The sequence below is a fragment of the Gouania willdenowi genome, chromosome 8 (genome assembly GCF_900634775.1).
Source record: "Gouania willdenowi chromosome 8, fGouWil2.1, whole genome shotgun sequence".
Classification (NCBI taxonomy): domain Eukaryota; kingdom Metazoa; phylum Chordata; class Actinopteri; order Blenniiformes; family Gobiesocidae; genus Gouania; species Gouania willdenowi.
Genome location: NC_041051.1, coordinates 31,278,547 through 31,297,800, shown reverse-complemented (window position 1 = coordinate 31,297,800; position 19,254 = coordinate 31,278,547). Strand labels below are relative to the sequence as shown.

General features: G+C 35.5%; 4 protein-coding genes across 4 annotated transcripts in view; all 4 read right to left on the bottom strand.

Annotated features, from left to right (window-relative positions):
* Positions 1-2,234: 2,234 nt before the first annotated feature.
* On the bottom strand, positions 2,235-4,410 carry LOC114468977 (putative WEB family protein At1g65010, chloroplastic). The gene is made up of 3 exons (XM_028456163.1): positions 3,435-4,410; positions 2,934-3,072; positions 2,235-2,242 (listed from the first exon to the last, which is right to left on the bottom strand). Exons 1-3 carry the CDS (start codon positions 4,116-4,118, stop codon positions 2,235-2,237), a joined length of 831 nt encoding a protein of 276 aa, XP_028311964.1. The 5' UTR covers positions 4,119-4,410.
* Positions 4,411-7,212: 2,802 nt separating this feature from the next.
* LOC114468976 (putative WEB family protein At1g65010, chloroplastic) lies at positions 7,213-8,911 on the bottom strand. The gene is made up of 2 exons (XM_028456162.1): positions 7,969-8,911; positions 7,213-7,605 (listed from the first exon to the last, which is right to left on the bottom strand). Exons 1-2 carry the CDS (start codon positions 8,650-8,652, stop codon positions 7,213-7,215), a joined length of 1,077 nt encoding a protein of 358 aa, XP_028311963.1. The 5' UTR covers positions 8,653-8,911.
* A 1,972-nt stretch (positions 8,912-10,883) lies between these two features.
* Positions 10,884-13,421, bottom strand: LOC114468974 (putative WEB family protein At1g65010, chloroplastic). Its single transcript, XM_028456161.1, has 3 exons — positions 12,503-13,421; positions 12,002-12,139; positions 10,884-10,895 (listed from the first exon to the last, which is right to left on the bottom strand). The coding sequence occupies exons 1-3, from the start codon at positions 13,184-13,186 to the stop codon at positions 10,884-10,886; spliced, it is 834 nt and encodes a 277-aa protein (XP_028311962.1). The 5' UTR covers positions 13,187-13,421.
* Positions 13,422-15,421: 2,000 nt separating this feature from the next.
* The window catches only part of mybpc2a (myosin binding protein Ca), a 78,698-nt gene continuing 74,865 nt past the window's right edge, over positions 15,422-19,254 (bottom strand). Inside the window, exons 31-33 of the mRNA XM_028456160.1 lie at positions 17,039-17,706; positions 16,537-16,675; positions 15,422-15,429 (exon numbers count right to left, since the gene is read on the bottom strand). Coding sequence (XP_028311961.1) covers positions 15,422-15,429; positions 16,537-16,675; positions 17,039-17,706 — 815 coding nt within the window. The remainder of the gene's footprint in view (positions 15,430-16,536; positions 16,676-17,038; positions 17,707-19,254) is intronic.

Genomic DNA, 19,254 nt, shown 5'->3' with positions numbered 1-19,254 from the left:
TGATAGCATAAAATTCCATGTTATATTATGTCTTTGTATGAACTAGAGGCAACGCATTGAAGGCGACACGGCAGAGCGTGTAATTATCATAATTTTTTTTTTTATCAAAACAACACACAATATTAAAGAATTGTATTTCTATACTTTCCCTTTGTGAAGATAGTTAAACTGAAATGCAGTAAAAATGAATAAATATATGAGCTCAAACATGATTGACAACTATCAAAATAGGGTCACCGTCCAAAAATGCATTAAATACTTTCTTTCCACTTATTTACTAAGTTAGGTTCTTTAAAATGTGTGTTATCACTCGTTCATCCCATCATTATAATATATTGTTGTTTTTAAATAGTTTTCTAAGCAAAATGTTGTAGTTGAACAAAGGAGGTACTAGGATTCAGAAATATGAGAAAGGGGGTGCATGAGCCTTGTTGTGACATAAAAATAGAGGCTAAACTTTTTGTCATCAAAATGTGTTAAACTAAATCAGAATACACAAACATTTACACAAATTATATTAATATATATATACAAAACTTTACTAAATAAAAAATGTTTTGGCGTGAATGTGTAGCTACAAGTCCACAGCACTATGAACTACATGGCCAGTATAAAAATATGAACAAAAAAAAAAAATAATGTAAAAACTGTTAATTTTAAGTGGGGGGTATAATATGTCAATTGCTAAAATTGTCAAACAATGTGTTTATAAGCAGCATTACTTGTATTTTGAAGTAAAATAAGGTTACTATATTGTAATTTTTTTTTAAATGAGATTTTTTTGGGGGGGACACGACCCCTGCAATCTGTTCATGAGGCACTAAATACTGTTTCTTTCCACTTATTTACAAAATGATTCTTAATAATGTGTTACCACTCATTCATTCCATCTTTGTGGTCAATAGTTGTGTTTAAATAGTTTTCTAAGCAAAATGTTGTAGTTGGACATAAGTAAGAGAAAAGTTTGAGAACCACTGCTGTAGTCCATATTAAACTAAATCAAGTGTGTTCCTGTTTATAAAGATGGGTGTAAATTAGGGGCGGGCATTGCCATGAATCTGACGATACAATTAACAATTTGCACATCACGAAATGCTACAAAATGGTTTGAAATAGAACTTTATTTACTTTAAAAAAAATTTAAAAAAAACTTGCGAGAACAAATAAATGATAATTAACTGTAATTCAAGTAACAATATGAATAACGAGTGATATGTGAATGGGTTTGGTCCAGAATCCATCAGTGAGATGTTTAGTCAGGTATGAACCCAGCGGATCTCTCAGATCTATGGACACAGGTCAGATAGTGGAGCCCAGAACAAGTCAGCATCACATGTGAACATCCTACATCAGATTTAAAGGTTTCTTTTTTTCTCTACCGCGTATGACTGAGAGGGAGATTTTTGGTGATGTTGATTTAATGTGTTTGTTGATGATTTTAAAAGTTTTTAGTGGTGATTTTAAATGTTGTTGCTGCTGATATTATTGTTCTTATTGATTTTTAAGCTGTTGAATGTTTTCTGTTGCACTTTTTCATCATGTATAGCACATTGAGTTGCCTTGTGTATGAAATGCACTATACTAATACATTTGCCTTGTTATCAAACTGTTGAATTACAGTTTTCCAAAAAGTTTAACTTTTGCTTCTAGAACAGTTTATAATTCTGTGAAGTTCTTGAATTCTTTAAAAATAAAAATAACCACATACATCTATAAAAATCCCCAGTATGTTTTAAAAGTGCAATGAACTTCCAGCTAAAATGCATTGAGGAGTGAAGTAGTTTAACAGGGTTTGATGGTGCGTTCACTGACATCCTCATTTACACACCTAGTGAATACACAAACATTTACACAAATTATAAAACACAATTGAATAAGCCACAAAACTTAGAAATATACAAAACTTTACCAAATGAAAAATGTTTTGGCGTGAATGTGTAGCTACAAGTCCACAGCACTATGAACTACATGACCAGTATAAAAACATCAGAAATAAAAAAATGTATGTAAAAACTGTTGATTTTAATTGAAGGGTATAATATTTCAATTGCTAAAATGATCAAACAATGTGTTTATAAACAGCATTACTTGTATTTTAAAGTAAAATAAGGTTACTATATTGTAATTTTTTTAAAATTTGTGTTTACAATGGATTTTTTGGGGGGGTACACGACCCCTGCATCCCCCACCGGGATTTGCGCCCCTGCCCCCTTTGTCCAGCTACAACATTTTCCCTAGAATACTGTGAAAAAACAACAATAGAACACAATGATGGAATGAAAGTGGAATAAAAATTCATGGAGCTAACAGAATTTAAACACAAATTTGACATGAAATGTTCATTGAGAGATTACAAATAAAAGTGTGCAGTGCATTACCAATTCCCTTATGTTGGAATTCTGAGGGAAAATTTCTGAATTCTGAATTTAAAGTCAGAAAAAAGTCAGAATTTTGACTTTAAAGTCAGAATTCTTGAAGAAAATAGTCATTATACTTTGATTTTCATGATCTGACCCAACTTAATAACTCAGTTCAACACAAAACAATTATTTTTATGAACATTTTTTTTTATTCATTTTGTTATTTTATCTTTTTTTTTCTTTATAAATGTTTTTTCCTGCATTCGAGGGAGAAAAGGATAGAGAGAATGTTTTAAATCATCATGGGGTTTATATTGTTCTAACGTTTGGTTTTCCTCTTAAACCACTGGAGGATTCTTTTCCGTAGTGGTTTCTTTTTAGCGTGGCTGGACCGCTCTCCTTCTAATTCCACATCTTTGGCTTTCAGTTGGTTCTGTGCTTCGACCAGGGCGTTCTCCAGCAGGGTCACCTTTTCTATCACCTGCTCCTCCAGACTGCAGTAGGCCTGCTCCTTCGATTTCACCACTTCTAACATGTTGGCGTTCACCTCCAACAGTTGCTTGTGTTGATCACTTTGGCTTTTTAATTTCTCCTGCGCCTGCCTGAGATCAGCCCTCAGAACGTCGTTTTCAATGTTCTGCTCACGCACGAGGAGATCCTTCACTTTCAGCTCTTCGTCTTTGATGATGACGTTCTTCTGAGCTTCTGATATCTGCGTGGAGATTAGAATCAGACAAGACACATTTATTAGTATAGTGCATTTCATACACAAGGCAAGTGCTTTACATGATTAAAAAGTGTAACAGAAAATATTTAACGCTTTAAAAATCAACAAGAACATTAAAATCAGCAGTAAAAACATTTTATATTATTGTGCTTTAGAACAATTATTGTATATTAATATCATTACTTTATTATCAGAAGTTTGTATTAATATTAATATCTCTTTTTTATTTTGTACTGATAGAATTTAAACTAATTTCTAAATAAATATGACAACAAAATTCAATTTGTAAAAGCGTCGTTAAAAAAAACCAAGTAAATAAAAGTTGAATAAATGAGATAATGACTCACTGTTGTTTCCTGGTGCTGAAGCTCCCTGGTTTGCTCCTCTACTTGTTCTTTGGTCTGATCCAGTGAGTGTGTGAGATTGAAGATCAGCGGATTCTGACGCTGAAGGATGGAGGTGATTTTCCGCTGCCACTCCAGCATCTTCATCTGGTTAGACACACCTCGGCGTAACTCTTGTTTCGATTGGTCCAGGCTAAGCTTGAGCTTGGAGATTTCCTCCTTCTGGATTTTAACCATGGAATCTGATTCTGTTTCCTTCTTCATCAACATCGTTCGTTCCTCTTCCCATTGTTCTTTCTGCTCATGGAACTCCTTTTTGGAAACGTCCAGAGCCAGTTTGAGGTTGTCCAGGTCCCTGTCTCGTAATTCCATCTGGCACCTTGTAAATGATGCCTTGTGTGTCATCTCTTCACAAGTGATACACCCTGGTGGTGCTTGGTCAGGTAACAGTGTGTAGTCTGGTTCACAGGGACTCACTGGTACGGTCACTGGTGGATGGTTGACTTGTTCATCATCACCCTTGTCTCCAGGAGATGATGGTTGGTCTCCCTTCATCTTCTGCATCTTAACCTTCTTCCTACGAGCTTGCTTTGGTTTTTGGAATGACGCCCCTCTGAATTTGTTAAATAAGGTCTCAGAATCCACAAAGTCACCAAAAGTAATGTTCATCGCTGGTTTTTGATCCATCGTCAATGTTTCAGATAACAAAAACAAGACTATTATCAACAAATAGTGGAGTTTGTAGAGCTTTAAGCTGTATGTGATAATATAGAAGTATCCAGGTACTTTGAAGTTATTTGGCTTTCATCTTCTCCATTGGCTTCTTTTCTGTCGTCATGGTTACAATCAACAAAAAATTCTAACTGATGATTTCCTGCTGCCTTGGAAACAAACAATAAAAACATGAAATTAAACACCTCTAAACAGGGCTAACCCCCCCCCCCCAAAATAAATACATAAAATATCAAGGTGAATTAAAAGCCAAGGAGTAAAAGTGGATTTAAAGCAGGATTTGAAAGTCTTCAGTGCGGGGGCCTGTTAGACGTTGGAGGGTAGCTTTGTCTACAGCAGTGTTTCTCAAATGTGGGTACGTGTACCCCTAGGGGTACACAATGGCACTACAAGGGGGACTTGAGGGAGAGAGTAGAAAATTAACAAATAAAGTGTCAGTCTTTGTCCCCCCAGGCATGAGATGATTAAAAAAATAAAAACTACAGAAATAAATCTATTCAAAATCCACTAAATCTATTTTTCAACCAATGTTGGGTCACCTGAAGTTTCTGAAAAATATAAATAGTTTTTTGTAATTATTATTCTTTCTTTTATTAAAACAACACACAATCTTAAACAACTGTATTTCTATACTTTCACTTTGTGAACAACTCAGACTGTGACATCTTGGCCCGACGGTGCTCCGCAGCTGGTAAATAAACCAATAAAATGAATGAAATACATTTGCACAATGATTCATGTTTTCTTTGTAATTTTTACTTCCTCCTGCGAGCCGAATTGGATGCTCCAAAGGGCCGGATCTGGCCCCCGGGCCATGTGTTTGACATGTGGTCTAAATTCTAGATACATTTAAAAGATAGATGTAAAGGTGGGCCAAACCAAAACGCATTAGAGCATAACTTTAAAGAGAGTTAAAGAGTTAAAGTGTATACTGTGTGTGTGCTACTGTGAGTAACTCTGTTATCTCTGATTTAAAGGTGAAGCATTTCTTTAATATCATACTGTTTCTTTACTTTACAACTTCATTAAAAGAGAGAGAGAGAGGTGGTGAAAAATTAATAAACTATGAACTGAAAATAGTAGACATGGGTTTCGGTCCCACAATAGGCAGGAGAGACGACCAAAAATGATAAAAACTATAGAGATAAATATGTTCATGAGACACTAAATACTGTTTCTTTCTACTTATTTACAAAATGATTCTTAATAATGTGTTATCACTCATTCATTCCATCTTTGTGGTCAATAGTTGTGTTTAAATAGTTTTCTAAGCAAAATGTTGTAGTTGGACATAAGGGGGCACTTGGATTCAGAAGTAAGAGAAAAGTTTGAGAACCACTGCTGTAGTCCATATTAAACTAAATCAAGTGTGTTCCTGTTTATAAAGATGGGTGTAAATTAGGGGCGGGCATTGCCATGAATCTGACGATACAATTAACAATTTGCACATCACGAAATGCTACAAAATGGTTTGAAATAGAACTTTATTTACTTTAAAAAAAAAAATAAAAAAAAAAACTTGCGAGAACAAATAAATGATAATTAACTGTAATTCAAGTAACAATATGAATAACGAGTGATATGTGAATGGGTTTGGTCCAGAATCCATCAGTGAGATGTTTAGTCAGGTATGAACCCAGCGGATCTCTCAGATCTATGGACACAGGTCAGATAGTGGAGCCCAGAACAAGTCAGCATCACATGTGAACATCCTACATCAGATTTAAAGCTTTCTTTTTTTCTCTACCGCGTATGACTGAGAGGGAGATTTTTGGTGATGTTGATTTAATGTGTTTGTTGATGATTTTAAAAGTTTTTAGTGGTGATTTTAAATGTTGTTGCTGCTGATATTATTGTTCTTATTGATTTTTAAGCTGTTGAATGTTTTCTGTTGCACTTTTTCATCATGTATAGCACATTGAGTTGCCTTGTGTATGAAATGCACTATACTAATACATTTGCCTTGTTATCAAACTGTTGAATTACAGTTTTCCAAAAAGTTTAACTTTTGCTTCTAGAACAGGTTTTAATTCTGTGAAGTTCTTGAATTCTTTAAAAATAAAAATAACCACATACATCTATAAAAATCCCCAGTATGTTTTAAAAGTGCAATGAACTTCCAGCTAAAATGCATTGAGGAGTGAAGTAGTTTAACAGGGTTTGATGGTGCGTTCACTGACATCCTCATTTACACACCTAGTGAATACACAAACATTTACACAAATTATAAAACACAATTGAATAAGCCACAAAACTTAGAAATATACAAAACTTTACCAAATGAAAAATGTTTTGGCGTGAATGTGTAGCTACAAGTCCACAGCACTATGAACTACATGACCAGTATAAAAACATCAGAAATAAAAAAATGTATGTAAAAACTGTTGATTTTAATTGAAGGGTATAATATTTCAATTGCTAAAATGATCAAACAATGTGTTTATAAACAGCATTACTTGTATTTTAAAGTAAAATAAGGTTACTATATTGTAATTTTTTTAAAATACGTGTTTACAATGGATTTTTTGGGGGGTACACGACCCCTGCATCCCCCACCGGGATTTGCGCCCCTGCCCCCATTTGTCCAGCTACAACATTTTGCCTAGAATACTGTGAAAAAACAACAATAGAACACAATGATGGAATGAAAGTCGAATAAAAATTCATGGAGCTAACAGAATTTAAACACAAATTTGACATGAAATGTTCATTGAGAGATTACAAATAAAAGTGTGCAGTGCATTACCAATTCCCTTATGTTGGAATTCTGAGGGAAAATTTCTGAATTCTGAATTTAAAGTCAGAAAAAAGTCAGAATTTTGACTTTAAAGTCAGAAATCTTGAGGAAAATAGTCATTATACTTTGATTTTCATGATCTGACCCAACTTAATAACTCAGTTCAACACAAAACAATTATTTTTATGAACATTTTTTTTTTTATTCATTTTGTTATTTTATCTTTTTTTTTCTTTATAAAAGTTTTTTCCTGCATTCGAGGGAGAAAAGGATGGAGAGAATGTTTTAAATCATCATGGGGTTTATATTGTTCTAACGTTTGGTTTTCCTCTTAAACCACTGGAGGATTCTTTTCCGTAGTGGTTTCTTTTTAGCGTGGCTGGACCGCTCTTCTTCTAATTCCACATCTTTGGCTTTCAGTTGGTTCTGTGCTTCCATCAGGGCGTTCTCCAGCAGGGTCACCTTTTCTATCACCTGCTCCTCCAGACTGCAGTAGGCCTGCTCCTTCGATTTCACCACTTCTAACATGTTGGCGTTCACCTCCAACAGTTGCTTGTGTTGATCACTTTGACGTTTTAATTTCTCCTGCGCCTGCCTGAGATCAGCCCTCAGAACGTCGTTTTCAATGTTCTGCTCACGCACGAGGAGATCCTTCACTTTCAGCTCTTCGTCTTTGATGATGACGTTCTTCTGAGCTTCTGATATCTGCGTGGAGATTAGAATCAGACAAGACACATTTATTAGTATAGTGCATTTCATACACAAGGCAAGTGCTTTACATGATTAAAAAGTGTAACAGAAAATATTTAACGCTTTAAAAATCAACAAGAACATTAAAATCAGCAGTAAAAACATTTTATATTATTGTGCTTTAGAACAATTATTGTATATTAATATCATTACTTTATTATTAGAAGTTTGTATTAATATTAATATCTCTTTTTTATTTTTGTACTGATAGAATTTAAACTAATTTCTAAATAAATGTGACAACAAAATTCAATTTGTAAAAGCGTCGTTAAAAAAAACCAAGTAAATAAAAGTTGAATAAATGAGATAATGACTCACTGTTGTTTCCTGGTGCTGAAGCTCCCTGGTTTGCTCCTCTACTTGTTCTTTGGTCTGATCCAGTGAGTGTGTGAGATTGAAGATCAGCGGATTCTGACGCTGAAGGATGGAGGTGATTTTCCGCTGCCACTCCAGCATCTTCATCTGGTTAGACACACCTCGGCGTAACTCTTGTTTCGATTGGTCCAGGCTAAGCTTGAGCTTGGAGATTTCCTCCTTCTGGATTTTAACCATGGAATCTGATTCTGTTTCCTTCTTCATCAACATCGTTCGTTCCTCTTCCCATTGTTCTTTCTGCTCATGGAACTCCTTTTTGGAAACGTCCAGAGCCAGTTTGAGGTTGTCCAAGTCCCTGTCACGTAATTCCATCTGGCACCTTGTAAATGATGCCTTGTGTGTCATCTCTTCACAAGTGATACACCCTGGTGGTACTTGGTCAGGTAACAGTGTGTAGTCTGGTTCACAGGGACTCACTGGTACGGTCACTGGTGGATGGTTGACTTGTTCATCATCACCCTTGTCTCCAGGAGATGATGGTTGGTCTCCCTTCATCTTCTGCATCTTAACCTTCTTCCTACGAGCTTGCTTTGGTTTTTGGAATGACGCCCCTCTGAATTTGTTAAATAAGGTCTCAGAATCCACAAAGTCACCAAAAGTAATGTTCATCGCTGGTTTTTGATCCATCGTCAATGTTTCAGATAACAAAAACAAGACTATTATCAACAAATAGTGGAGTTTGTAGAGCTTTAAGCTGTATGTGATAATATAGAAGTATCCAGGTACTTTGAAGTTATTTGGCTTTCATCTTCTCCATTGGCTTCTTTTCTGTCGTCATGGTTACAATCAACAAAAAATTCTAACTGATGATTTCCTGCTGCCTTGGAAACAAACAATAAAAACATGAAATTAAACACCTCTAAACAGGGCTACCCCCCCCCCCCCAAAAAAAAATAAATACATAAAATATCAAGGTGAATTAAAAGCCAAGGAGTAAAAGTGGATTTAAAGCAGGATTTGAAAGTCTTCAGTGCGGGGGCCTGTTAGACGTTGGAGGGTAGCTTTGTCTACAGCAGTGTTTCTCAAATGTGGGTACGTGTACCCCTAGGGGTACACAATGGCACTACAAGGGGGACTTGAGGGAGAGAGTAGAAAATTAACAAATAAAGTGTCAGTATTTGTCCCCCCAGGCATGAGATGATTAAAAAAATAAAAACTACAGAAATAAATCTATTCAAAATCCACTAAATCTATTTTTCAACCAATGTTGGGTCACCTGAAGTTTCTGAAAAATATAAATAATTTTTTGTAATTATTATTCTTTCTTTTATTAAAACAACACACAATCTTAAACAACTGTATTTCTATACTTTCACTTTGTGAACAACTCAGACTGTGACATCTTGGCCCGACGGTGCTCCGCAGCTGGTAAATAAACCAATAAAATGAATGAAATACATTTGCACAATGATTCATGTTTTCTTTGTAATTTTTACTTCCTCCTGCGAGCCGAATTGGATGCTCCAAAGGGCCGGATCTGGCCCCCGGGCCATGTGTTTGACATGTGGTCTAAATTCTAGATACATTTAAAAGATAGATGTAAAGGTGGGCCAAACCAAAACGCATTAGAGCATAACTTTAAAGAGAGTTAAAGAGTTAAAGTGTATACTGTGTGTGTGCTACTGTGAGTAACTCTGTTATCTCTGATTTAAAGGTGAAGCATTTCTTTAATATCATACTGTTTCTTTACTTTACAACTTCATTAAAAGAGAGAGAGAGAGGTGGTGAAAAATTAATAAACTATGAACTGAAAATAGTAGACATGAGTTTCGGTCCCACAATAGGCAGGAGAGACGACCAAAAATGATAAAAACTATAGAGATAAATATGTTCATGAGACACTAAATACTTTCTTTCTACTTATTTACAAAATGATTCTTAATAATGTGTTATCACTCATTCATTCCATCTTTGTGGTCAATAGTTGTGTTTAAATAGTTTTCTAAGCAAAATGTTGTAGTTGGACATAAGGGGGCACTTGGATTCAGAAGTAAGAGAAAAGTTTGAGAACCACTGCTGTAGTCCATATTAAACTAAATCAAGTGTGTTCCTGTTTATAAAGATGGGTGTAAATTAGGGGCGGGCATTGCCATGAATCTGACGATACAATTAACAATTTGCACATCACGAAATGCTACAAAATGGTTTGAAATAGAACTTTATTTACTTTAAAAAAAAACTAAAAAAAAAAACTTGCGAGAACAAATAAATGATAATTAACTGTAATTCAAGTAACAATATGAATAACGAGTGATATGTGAATGGGTTTGGTCCAGTATCCATCAGTGAGATGTTTAGTCAGGTATGAACCCAGCGGATCTCTCAGATCTATGGACACAGGTCAGATAGTGGAGCCCAGAACAAGTCAGCATCACATGTGAACATCCTACATCAGATTTAAAGGTTTCTTTTTTTCTCTACCGCGTATGACTGAGAGGGAGATTTTTGGTGATGTTGATTTAATGTGTTTGTTGATGATTTTAAAAGTTTTTAGTGGTGATTTTAAATGTTGTTGCTGCTGATATTATTGTTCTTATTGATTTTTAAGCTGTTGAATGTTTTCTGTTGCACTTTTTCATCATGTATAGCACATTGAGTTGCCTTGTGTATGAAATGCACTACACTAATACATTTGCCTTGTTATCAAACTGTTGAATTACAGTTTTCCAAAAAGTTTAACTTTTGCTTCTAGAACAGTTTATAATTCTGTGAAGTTCTTGAATTCTTTAAAAATAAAAATAACCACATACATCTATAAAAATCCCCAGTATGTTTTAAAAGTGCAATGAACTTCCAGCTAAAATGCATTGAGGAGTGAAGTAGTTTAACAGGGTTTGATGGTGCGTTCACTGACATCCTCATTTACACACCTAGTGAATACACAAACATTTACACAAATTATAAAACACAATTGAATAAGCCACAAAACTCAGAAATATACAAAACTTTACCAAATGAAAAATGTTTTGGCGTGAATGTGTAGCTACAAGTCCACAGCACTATGAACTACATGGCCAGTATAAAAACATCAGAAATAAAAAAAATGTATGTAAAAACTGTTGATTTTAATTGAAGGGTATAATATTTCAATTGCTAAAATGATCAAACAATGTGTTTATAAACAGCATTACTTGTATTTTAAAGTAAAAAAAGGTTACTATATTGTAATTTTTTTAAAATTTGTGTTTACAATGGATTTTTTGGGGGGGTACACGACCCCTGCATCCCCCACCGGGATTTGCGCCCCTGCCCCCTTTGTCCAGCTACAACATTTTGCCTAGAATACTGTGAAAAAACAACAATAGAACACAATGATGGAATGAAAGTCGAATAAAAATTCATGGAGCTAACAGAATTTAAACACAAATTTGACATGAAATGTTCATTGAGAGATTACAAATAAAAGTGTGCAGTGCATTACCAATTCCCTTATGTTGGAATTCTGAGGGAAAATTTCTGAATTCTGAATTTAAAGTCAGAAAAAAGTCAGAATTTTGACTTTAAAGTCAGAATTCTTGAGGAAAATAGTCATTATACTTTGATTTTCATGATCTGACCCAACTTAATAACTCAGTTCAACACAAAACAATTATTTTTATGAACATTTTTTTTTATTCATTTTGTTATTTTATCTTTTTTTTTCTTTATAAATGTTTTTTCCTGCATTCGAGGGAGAAAAGGATAGAGAGAATGTTTTAAATCATCATGGGGTTTATATTGTTCTAACGTTTGGTTTTCCTCTTAAACCACTGGAGGATTCTTTTCCGTAGTGGTTTCTTTTTAGCGTGGCTGGACCGCTCTTCTTCTAATTCCACATCTTTGGCTTTCAGTTGGTTCTGTGCTTCGACCAGGGCGTTCTCCAGCAGGGTCACCTTTTCTATCACCTGCTCCTCCAGACTGCAGTAGGCCTGCTCCTTCGATTTCACCACTTCTAACATGTTGGCGTTCACCTCCAACAGTTGCTTGTGTTGATCACTTTGCTTTTTAATTTCTCCTGCGCCTGCCTGAGATCAGCCCTCAGAACGTCGTTTTCAATGTTCTGCTCACGCACGAGGAGATCCTTCACTTTCAGCTCTTCGTCTTTGATGATGACGTTCTTCTGAGCTTCTGATATCTGCGTGGAGATTAGAATCAGACAAGACACATTTATTAGTATAGTGCATTTCATACACAAGGCAAGTGCTTTACATGATTAAAAAGTGTAACAGAAAATATTTAACGCTTTAAAAATCAACAAGAACATTAAAATCAGCAGTAAAAACATTTTATATTATTGTGCTTTAGAACAATTATTGTATATTAATATCATTACTTTATTATCAGAAGTTTGTATTAATATTAATATCTCTTTTTTATTTTTGTACTGATAGAATTTAAACTAATTTCTAAATAAATGTGACAACAAAATTCAATTTGTAAAAGCGTCGTTAAAAAAAACCAAGTAAATAAAAGTTGAATAAATGAGATAATGACTCACTGTTGTTTCCTGGTGCTGAAGCTCCCTGGTTTGCTCCTCTACTTGTTCTTTGGTCTGATCCAGTGAGTGTGTGAGATTGAAGATCAGCGGATTCTGACGCTGAAGGATGGAGGTGATTTTCCGCTGCCACTCCAGCATCTTCATCTGGTTAGACACACCTCGGCGTAACTCTTGTTTCGATTGGTCCAGGCTAAGCTTGAGCTTGGAGATTTCCTCCTTCTGGATTTTAACCATGGAATCTGATTCTGTTTCCTTCTTCATCAACATCGTTCGTTCCTCTTCCCATTGTTCTTTCTGCTCATGGAACTCCTTTTTGGAAACGTCCAGAGCCAGTTTGAGGTTGTCCAGGTCCCTGTCTCGTAATTCCATCTGGCACCTTGTAAATGATGCCTTGTGTGTCATCTCTTCACAAGTGATACACCCTGGTGGTGCTTGGTCAGGTAACAGTGTGTAGTCTGGTTCACAGGGACTCACTGGTACGGTCACTGGTGGATGGTTGACTTGTTCATCATCACCCTTGTCTCCAGGAGATGATGGTTGGTCTCCCTTCATCTTCTGCATCTTAACCTTCTTCCTACGAGCTTGCTTTGGTTGTTGGAATGACGCCCCTCTGAATTTGTTAAATAAGGTCTCAGAATCCACAAAGTCACCAAAAGTAATGTTCATCGCTGGTTTTTGATCCATCGTCAATGTTTCAGATAACAAAAACAAGACTATTATCAACAAATAGTGGAGTTTGTAGAGCTTTAAGCTGTATGTGATAATATAGAAGTATCCAGGTACTTTGAAGTTATTTGGCTTTCATCTTCTCCATTGGCTTCTTTTCTGTCGTCATGGTTACAATCAACAAAAAATTCTAACTGATGATTTCCTGCTGCCTTGGAAACAAACAATAAAAACATGAAATTAAACACCTCTAAACAGGGCTAACCCCCCCCCCCCCCCCAAAAATAAATACATAAAATATCAAGGTGAATTAAAAGCCAAGGAGTAAAAGTGGATTTAAAGCAGGATTTGAAAGTCTTCAGTGCGGGGGCCTGTTAGACGTTGGAGGGTAGCTTTGTCTACAGCAGTGTTTCTCAAATGTGGGTACGTGTACCCCTAGGGGTACACAATGGCACTACAGGGGGGACTTGAGGGAGAGAGTAGAAAATTAACAAATAAAGTGTCAGTCTTTGTCCCCCCAGGCATGAGATGATTAAAAAAATAAAAACTACAGAAATAAATCTATTCAAAAGCCACTAAATCTATTTTTCAACCAATGTTGGGTCACCTGAAGTTTCTGAAAAATATAAATAGTTTTTTGTAATTATTATTCTTTCTTTTATTAAAACAACACACAATCTTAAACAACTGTATTTCTATACTTTCACTTTGTGAACAACTCAGACTGTGACATCTTGGCCCGACGGTGCTCCGCAGCTGGTAAATAAACCAATAAAATGAATGAAATACATTTACACAACGATTCATGTTTTCTTTGTAATTTTTACTTCCTCCTGCGAGCCGAATTGGATGCTCCAAAGGGCCGGATCTGGCCCCCGGGCCATGTGTTTGACATGTGGTCTAAATTCTAGATACATTTAAAAGATAGATGTAAAGGTGGGCCAAACCAAAACGCATTAGAGCATAACTTTAAAGAGAGTTAAAGAGTTAAAGTGTATACTGTGTGTGTGCTACTGTGAGTAACTCTGTTATCTCTGATTTAAAGGTGAAGCATTTCTTTAATATCATACTGTTTCTTTACATTACAACTTCATTAAAAGAGAGAGAGAGAGATGGTGAAAAATTAATAAACTATGAACTGAAAATAGTAGACATGAGTTTCGGTCCCACAATAGGCAGGAGAGACGACCAAAAATGATAAAAACTATAGAGATAAATATGTTCATGAGACACTAAATACTGTTTCTTTCTACTTATTTACAAAATGATTCTTAATAATGTGTTATCACTCATTCATTCCATCTTTGTGGTCAATAGTTGTGTTTAAATAGTTTTCTAAGCAAAATGTTGTAGTTGGACATAAGGGGGCACTTGGATTCAGAAGTAAGAGAAAAGTTTGAGAACCACTGCTGTAGTCCATATTAAACTAAATCAAGTGTGTTCCTGTTTATAAAGATGGGTGTAAATTAGGGGCGGGCATTGCCATGAATCTGACGATACAATTAACAATTTGCACATCACGAAATGCTACAAAATGGTTTGAAATAGAACTTTATTTACTTTAAAAAAAAATTTAAAAAAACTTGCGAGAACAAATAAATGATAATTAACTGTAATTCAAGTAACAATATGAATAACGAGTGATATGTGAATGGGTTTGGTCCAGAATCCATCAGTGAGATGTTTAGTCAGGTATGAACCCAGCGGATCTCTCAGATCTATGGACACAGGTCAGATAGTGGAGCCCAGAACAAGTCAGCATCACATGTGAACATCCTACATCAGATTTAAAGGCTTTCTTTTTTTCTCTACCGCGTATGACTGAGAGGGAGATTTTCGGTGATGTTGATTTAATGTGTTTGTTGATGATTTTAAAAGTTTTTAGTGGTGATTTTAAATGTTGTTGCTGCTGATATTATTGTTCTTATTGATTTTTAAGCTGTTGAATGTTTTCTGTTGCACTTTTTCATCATGTATAGCACATTGAGTTGCCTTGTGTATGAAATGCACTACACTAATACATTTGCCTTGTTATCAAACTGTTGAATTACAGTTTTCCAAAAAGTTTAACTTTTGCTTCTAGAACAGGTTTTAATTCTGTGAAGTTCTTGAATTCTTTAAAAATAAAAATAACCACATACATCTATAAAAATCCCCAGTATGTTTTAAAAGTGCAATGAACTTCCAGCTAAAATGCATTGAGGAGTGAAGTAGTTTAACAGGGTTTGATGGTGCGTTCACTGACATCCTCATTTACACACCTAGTGAATACACAAACATTTACACAAATTATAAAACACAATTGAATAAGCCACAAAACTTAGAAATATACAAAACTTTACCAAATGAAAAATGTTTTGGCGTGAATGTGTAGCTACAAGTCCACAGCACTATGAACTACATGGCCAGTATAAAAACATCAGAAATAAAAAAATGTATGTAAAAACTGTTGATTTTAATTGAAGGGTATAATATTTCAATTGCTAAAATGATCAAACAATGTGTTTATAAACAGCATTACTTGTATTTTAAAGTAAAATAAGGTTACTATATTGTAATTTTTTTAAAATTTGTGTTTACAATGGATTTTTTGGGGGGGTACACGACCCCTGCATCCCCCACCGGGATTTGCGCCCCTGCCCCCTTTGTCCAGCTACAACATTTTGCCTAGAATACTGTGAAAAAACAACAATAGAACACAATGATGGAATGAAAGTCGAATAAAAATTCATGGAGCTAACACAATTTAAACACAAATTTGACATGAAATGTTCATTGAGAGATTACAAATAAAAGTGTGCAGTGCATTACCAATTCCCTTATGTTGGAATTCTGAGGGAAAATTTCTGAATTCTGAATTTAAAGTCAGAAAAAAGTCAGAATTTTGACTTTAAAGTCAGAATTCTTGAGGAAAATAGTCATTATACTTTGATTTTCATGATCTGACCCAACTTAATAACTCAGTTCAACACAAAACAATTATTTTTATGAACATTTTTTTTTTATTCATTTTGTTATTTTATCTTTTTTTTTCTTTATAAAAGTTTTTTCCTGCATTCGAGGGAGAAAAGGATAGAGAGAATGTTTTTAAATCATCATGGGGTTTATATTGTTCTAACGTTTGGTTTTCCTCTTAAACCACTGGAGGATTCTTTTCCGTAGTGGTTTCTTTTTAGCGTGGCTGGACCGCTCTTCTTCTAATTCCACATCTTTGGCTTTCAGTTGGTTCTGTGCTTCGACCAGGGCGTTCTCCAGCAGGGTCACCTTTTCTATCACCTGCTCCTCCAGACTGCAGTAGGCCTGCTCCTTCGATTTCACCACTTCTAACATGTTGGCGTTCACCTCCAACAGTTGCTTGTGTTGATCACTTTGACTTTTTAATTTCTCCTGCGCCTGCCTGAGATCAGCCCTCAGAACGTCGTTTTCAATGTTCTGCTCACGCACGAGGAGATCCTTCACTTTCAGCTCTTCGTCTTTGATGATGACGTTCTTCTGAGCTTCTGATATCTGCGTGGAGATTAGAATCAGACAAGACACATTTATTAGTATAGTGCATTTCATACACAAGGCAAGTGCTTTACATGATTAAAAAGTGTAACAGAAAATATTTAACGCTTTAAAAATCAACAAGAACATTAAAATCAGCAGTAAAAACATTTTATATTATTGTGCTTTAGAACAATTATTGTATATTAATATCATTACTTTATTATCAGAAGTTTGTATTAATATTAATATCTCTTTTTTATTTTTGTACTGATAGAATGTAAACTAATTTCTAAATAAATATGACAACAAAATTCAATTTGTAAAAGCGTCGTTAAAAAAAACCAAGTAAATAAAAGTTGAATAAATGAGATAATGACTCACTGTTGTTTCCTGGTGCTGAAGCTCCCTGGTTTGCTCCTCTACTTGTTCTTTGGTCTGATCCAGTGAGTGTGTGAGATTGAAGATCAGCGGATTCTGACGCTGAAGGATGGAGGTGATTTTCCGCTGCCACTCCAGCATCTTCATCTGGTTAGACACACCTCGGCGTAACTCTTGTTTCGATTGGTCCAGGCTAAGCTTGAGCTTGGAGATTTCCTCCTTCTGGATTTTAACCATGGAATCTGATTCTGTTTCCTTCTTCATCAACATCGTTCGTTCCTCTTCCCATTGTTCTTTCTGCTCATGGAACTCCTTTTTGGAAACGTCCAGAGCCAGTTTGAGGTTGTCCAAGTCCCTGTCTCGTAATTCCATCTGGCACCTTGTAAATGATGCCTTGTGTGTCATCTCTTCACAAGTGATACACCCTGGTGGTGCTTGGTCAGGTAACAGTGTGTAGTCTGGTTCACAGGGACTCACTGGTACGGTCACTGGTGGATGGTTGACTTGTTCATCATCACCCTTGTCTCCAGGAGATGATGGTTGGTCTCCCTTCATCTTCTGCATCTTAACCTTCTTCCTACGAGCTTGCTTTGGTTTTTGGAATGACGCCCCTCTGAATTTGTTAAATAAGGTCTCAGAATCCACAAAGTCACCAAAAGTAATGTTCATCGCTGGTTTTTGATCCATCGTCAATGTTTCAGATAACAAAAACAAGACTATTATCAACAAATAGTGGAGTTTGTAGAGCTTTAAGCTGTATGTGATAATATAGAAGTATCCAGGTACTTTGAAGTTATTTGGCTTTCATCTTCTCCATTGGCTTCTTTTCTGTCGTCATGGTTACAATCAACAAAAAATTCTAACTGAAGATTTCCTGCTGCCTTGGAAACAAACAATAAAAACATGAAATTAAACACCTCTAAACAGGGCTAACCCCCCCCCCCCCCTCCCCCAAAATAAATACATAAAATATCAAGGTGAATTAAAAGCCAAGGAGTAAAAGTGGATTTAAAGCAGGATTTGAAAGTCTTCAGTGCGGGGGCCTGTTAGACGTTGGAGGGTAGCTTTGTCTACAGCAGTGTTTCTCAAATGTGGGTACGTGTACCCCTAGGGGTACACAATGGCACTACAGGGGGGACTTGAGGGAGAGAGTAGAAAATTAACAAATAAAGTGTCAGTCTTTGTCCCCCCAGGCATGAGATGATTAAAAAAATAAAAACTACAGACATAAATCTATTCAAATCCACTAAATCTATTTTTCAACCAATGTTGGGTCACCTGAAGTTTCTGAAAAATATAAATAGTTTTTTGTAATTATTATTCTTTCTGTTACTAAAACAACACACAATCTTAAACAACTGTATTTCTATACTTTCACTTTGTGAACAACTCAGACTGTGACATCTTGGCCCGACGGTGCTCCGCAGCTGGTAAATAAACCAATAAATGAATGAAATACATTTTACACAACGATTCATGTTTTCTTTGTAATTTTTACTTCCTCCTGCGAGCCGAATTGGATGCTCCAAAGGGCCGGATCTGGCCCCCGGGCCATGTGTTTGACATGTGGTCTAAATTCTAGATACATTTAAAAGATATATGTAAAGGTGGGCCTAACCAAAACGCATTAGAGCATAACTTTAAAGAGAGTTAAAGTGTATACTGTGTGTGTGCTACTGTGAGTAACTCTGTTATCTCTAATTTAAAGGTGAAGCATTTCTTTAATATCATACTGTTTCTTTACATTACAACTTCATTAAAAGAGAGAGACAGAGATGGTGAAAAATTAATAAACTATGAACTGAAAATAGTAGATATGAGTTTCGGTCCCACAATAGGCAGGAGAGACGACCAAAAATGATAAAAACTATAGAGATAAATATGTTCATGAGACACTAAATACTTTCTTTCTACTTATTTACAAAATGATTCTTAATAATGTGTTATCACTCATTCATTCCATCTTTGTGGTCAATAGTTGTATTTAAATAGTTTTCTAAGCAAAATGTTGTAGTTGGACATAAGGGGGCACTTGGATTCAGAAGTAAGAGAAAAGTTTGAGAACCACTGCTGTAGTCCATATTAAACTAAATCAAGTGTGTTCCTGTTTATAAAGATGGGTGTAAATTAGGGGCGGGCATTGCCATGAATCTGACGATACAATTAACAATTTGCACATCACGAAATGCTACAAAATGGTTTGAAATAGAACTTTATTT

Bases quoted from the DNA above. Each gene is read 5' to 3' on its own strand.
- LOC114468974 (XM_028456161.1), bottom strand. From the start codon at position 13,186: ATGGATCAAAAACCAGCGATGAACATTACTTTTGGTGACTTTGTGGAT. The intron at 12,140-12,502 runs GTGAGTCATTAT...ATCTCCACGCAG, and splicing joins TTCAGCACCAGGAAACAACA to ATATCAGAAGCTCAGAAGAA.
- LOC114468977 (XM_028456163.1), bottom strand. From the start codon at position 4,118: ATGGATCAAAAACCAGCGATGAACATTACTTTTGGTGACTTTGTGGAT. The intron at 3,073-3,434 runs GTGAGTCATTAT...ATCTCCACGCAG, and splicing joins TTCAGCACCAGGAAACAACA to ATATCAGAAGCTCAGAAGAA.
- LOC114468976 (XM_028456162.1), bottom strand. From the start codon at position 8,652: ATGGATCAAAAACCAGCGATGAACATTACTTTTGGTGACTTTGTGGAT. The intron at 7,606-7,968 runs GTGAGTCATTAT...ATCTCCACGCAG, and splicing joins TTCAGCACCAGGAAACAACA to ATATCAGAAGCTCAGAAGAA.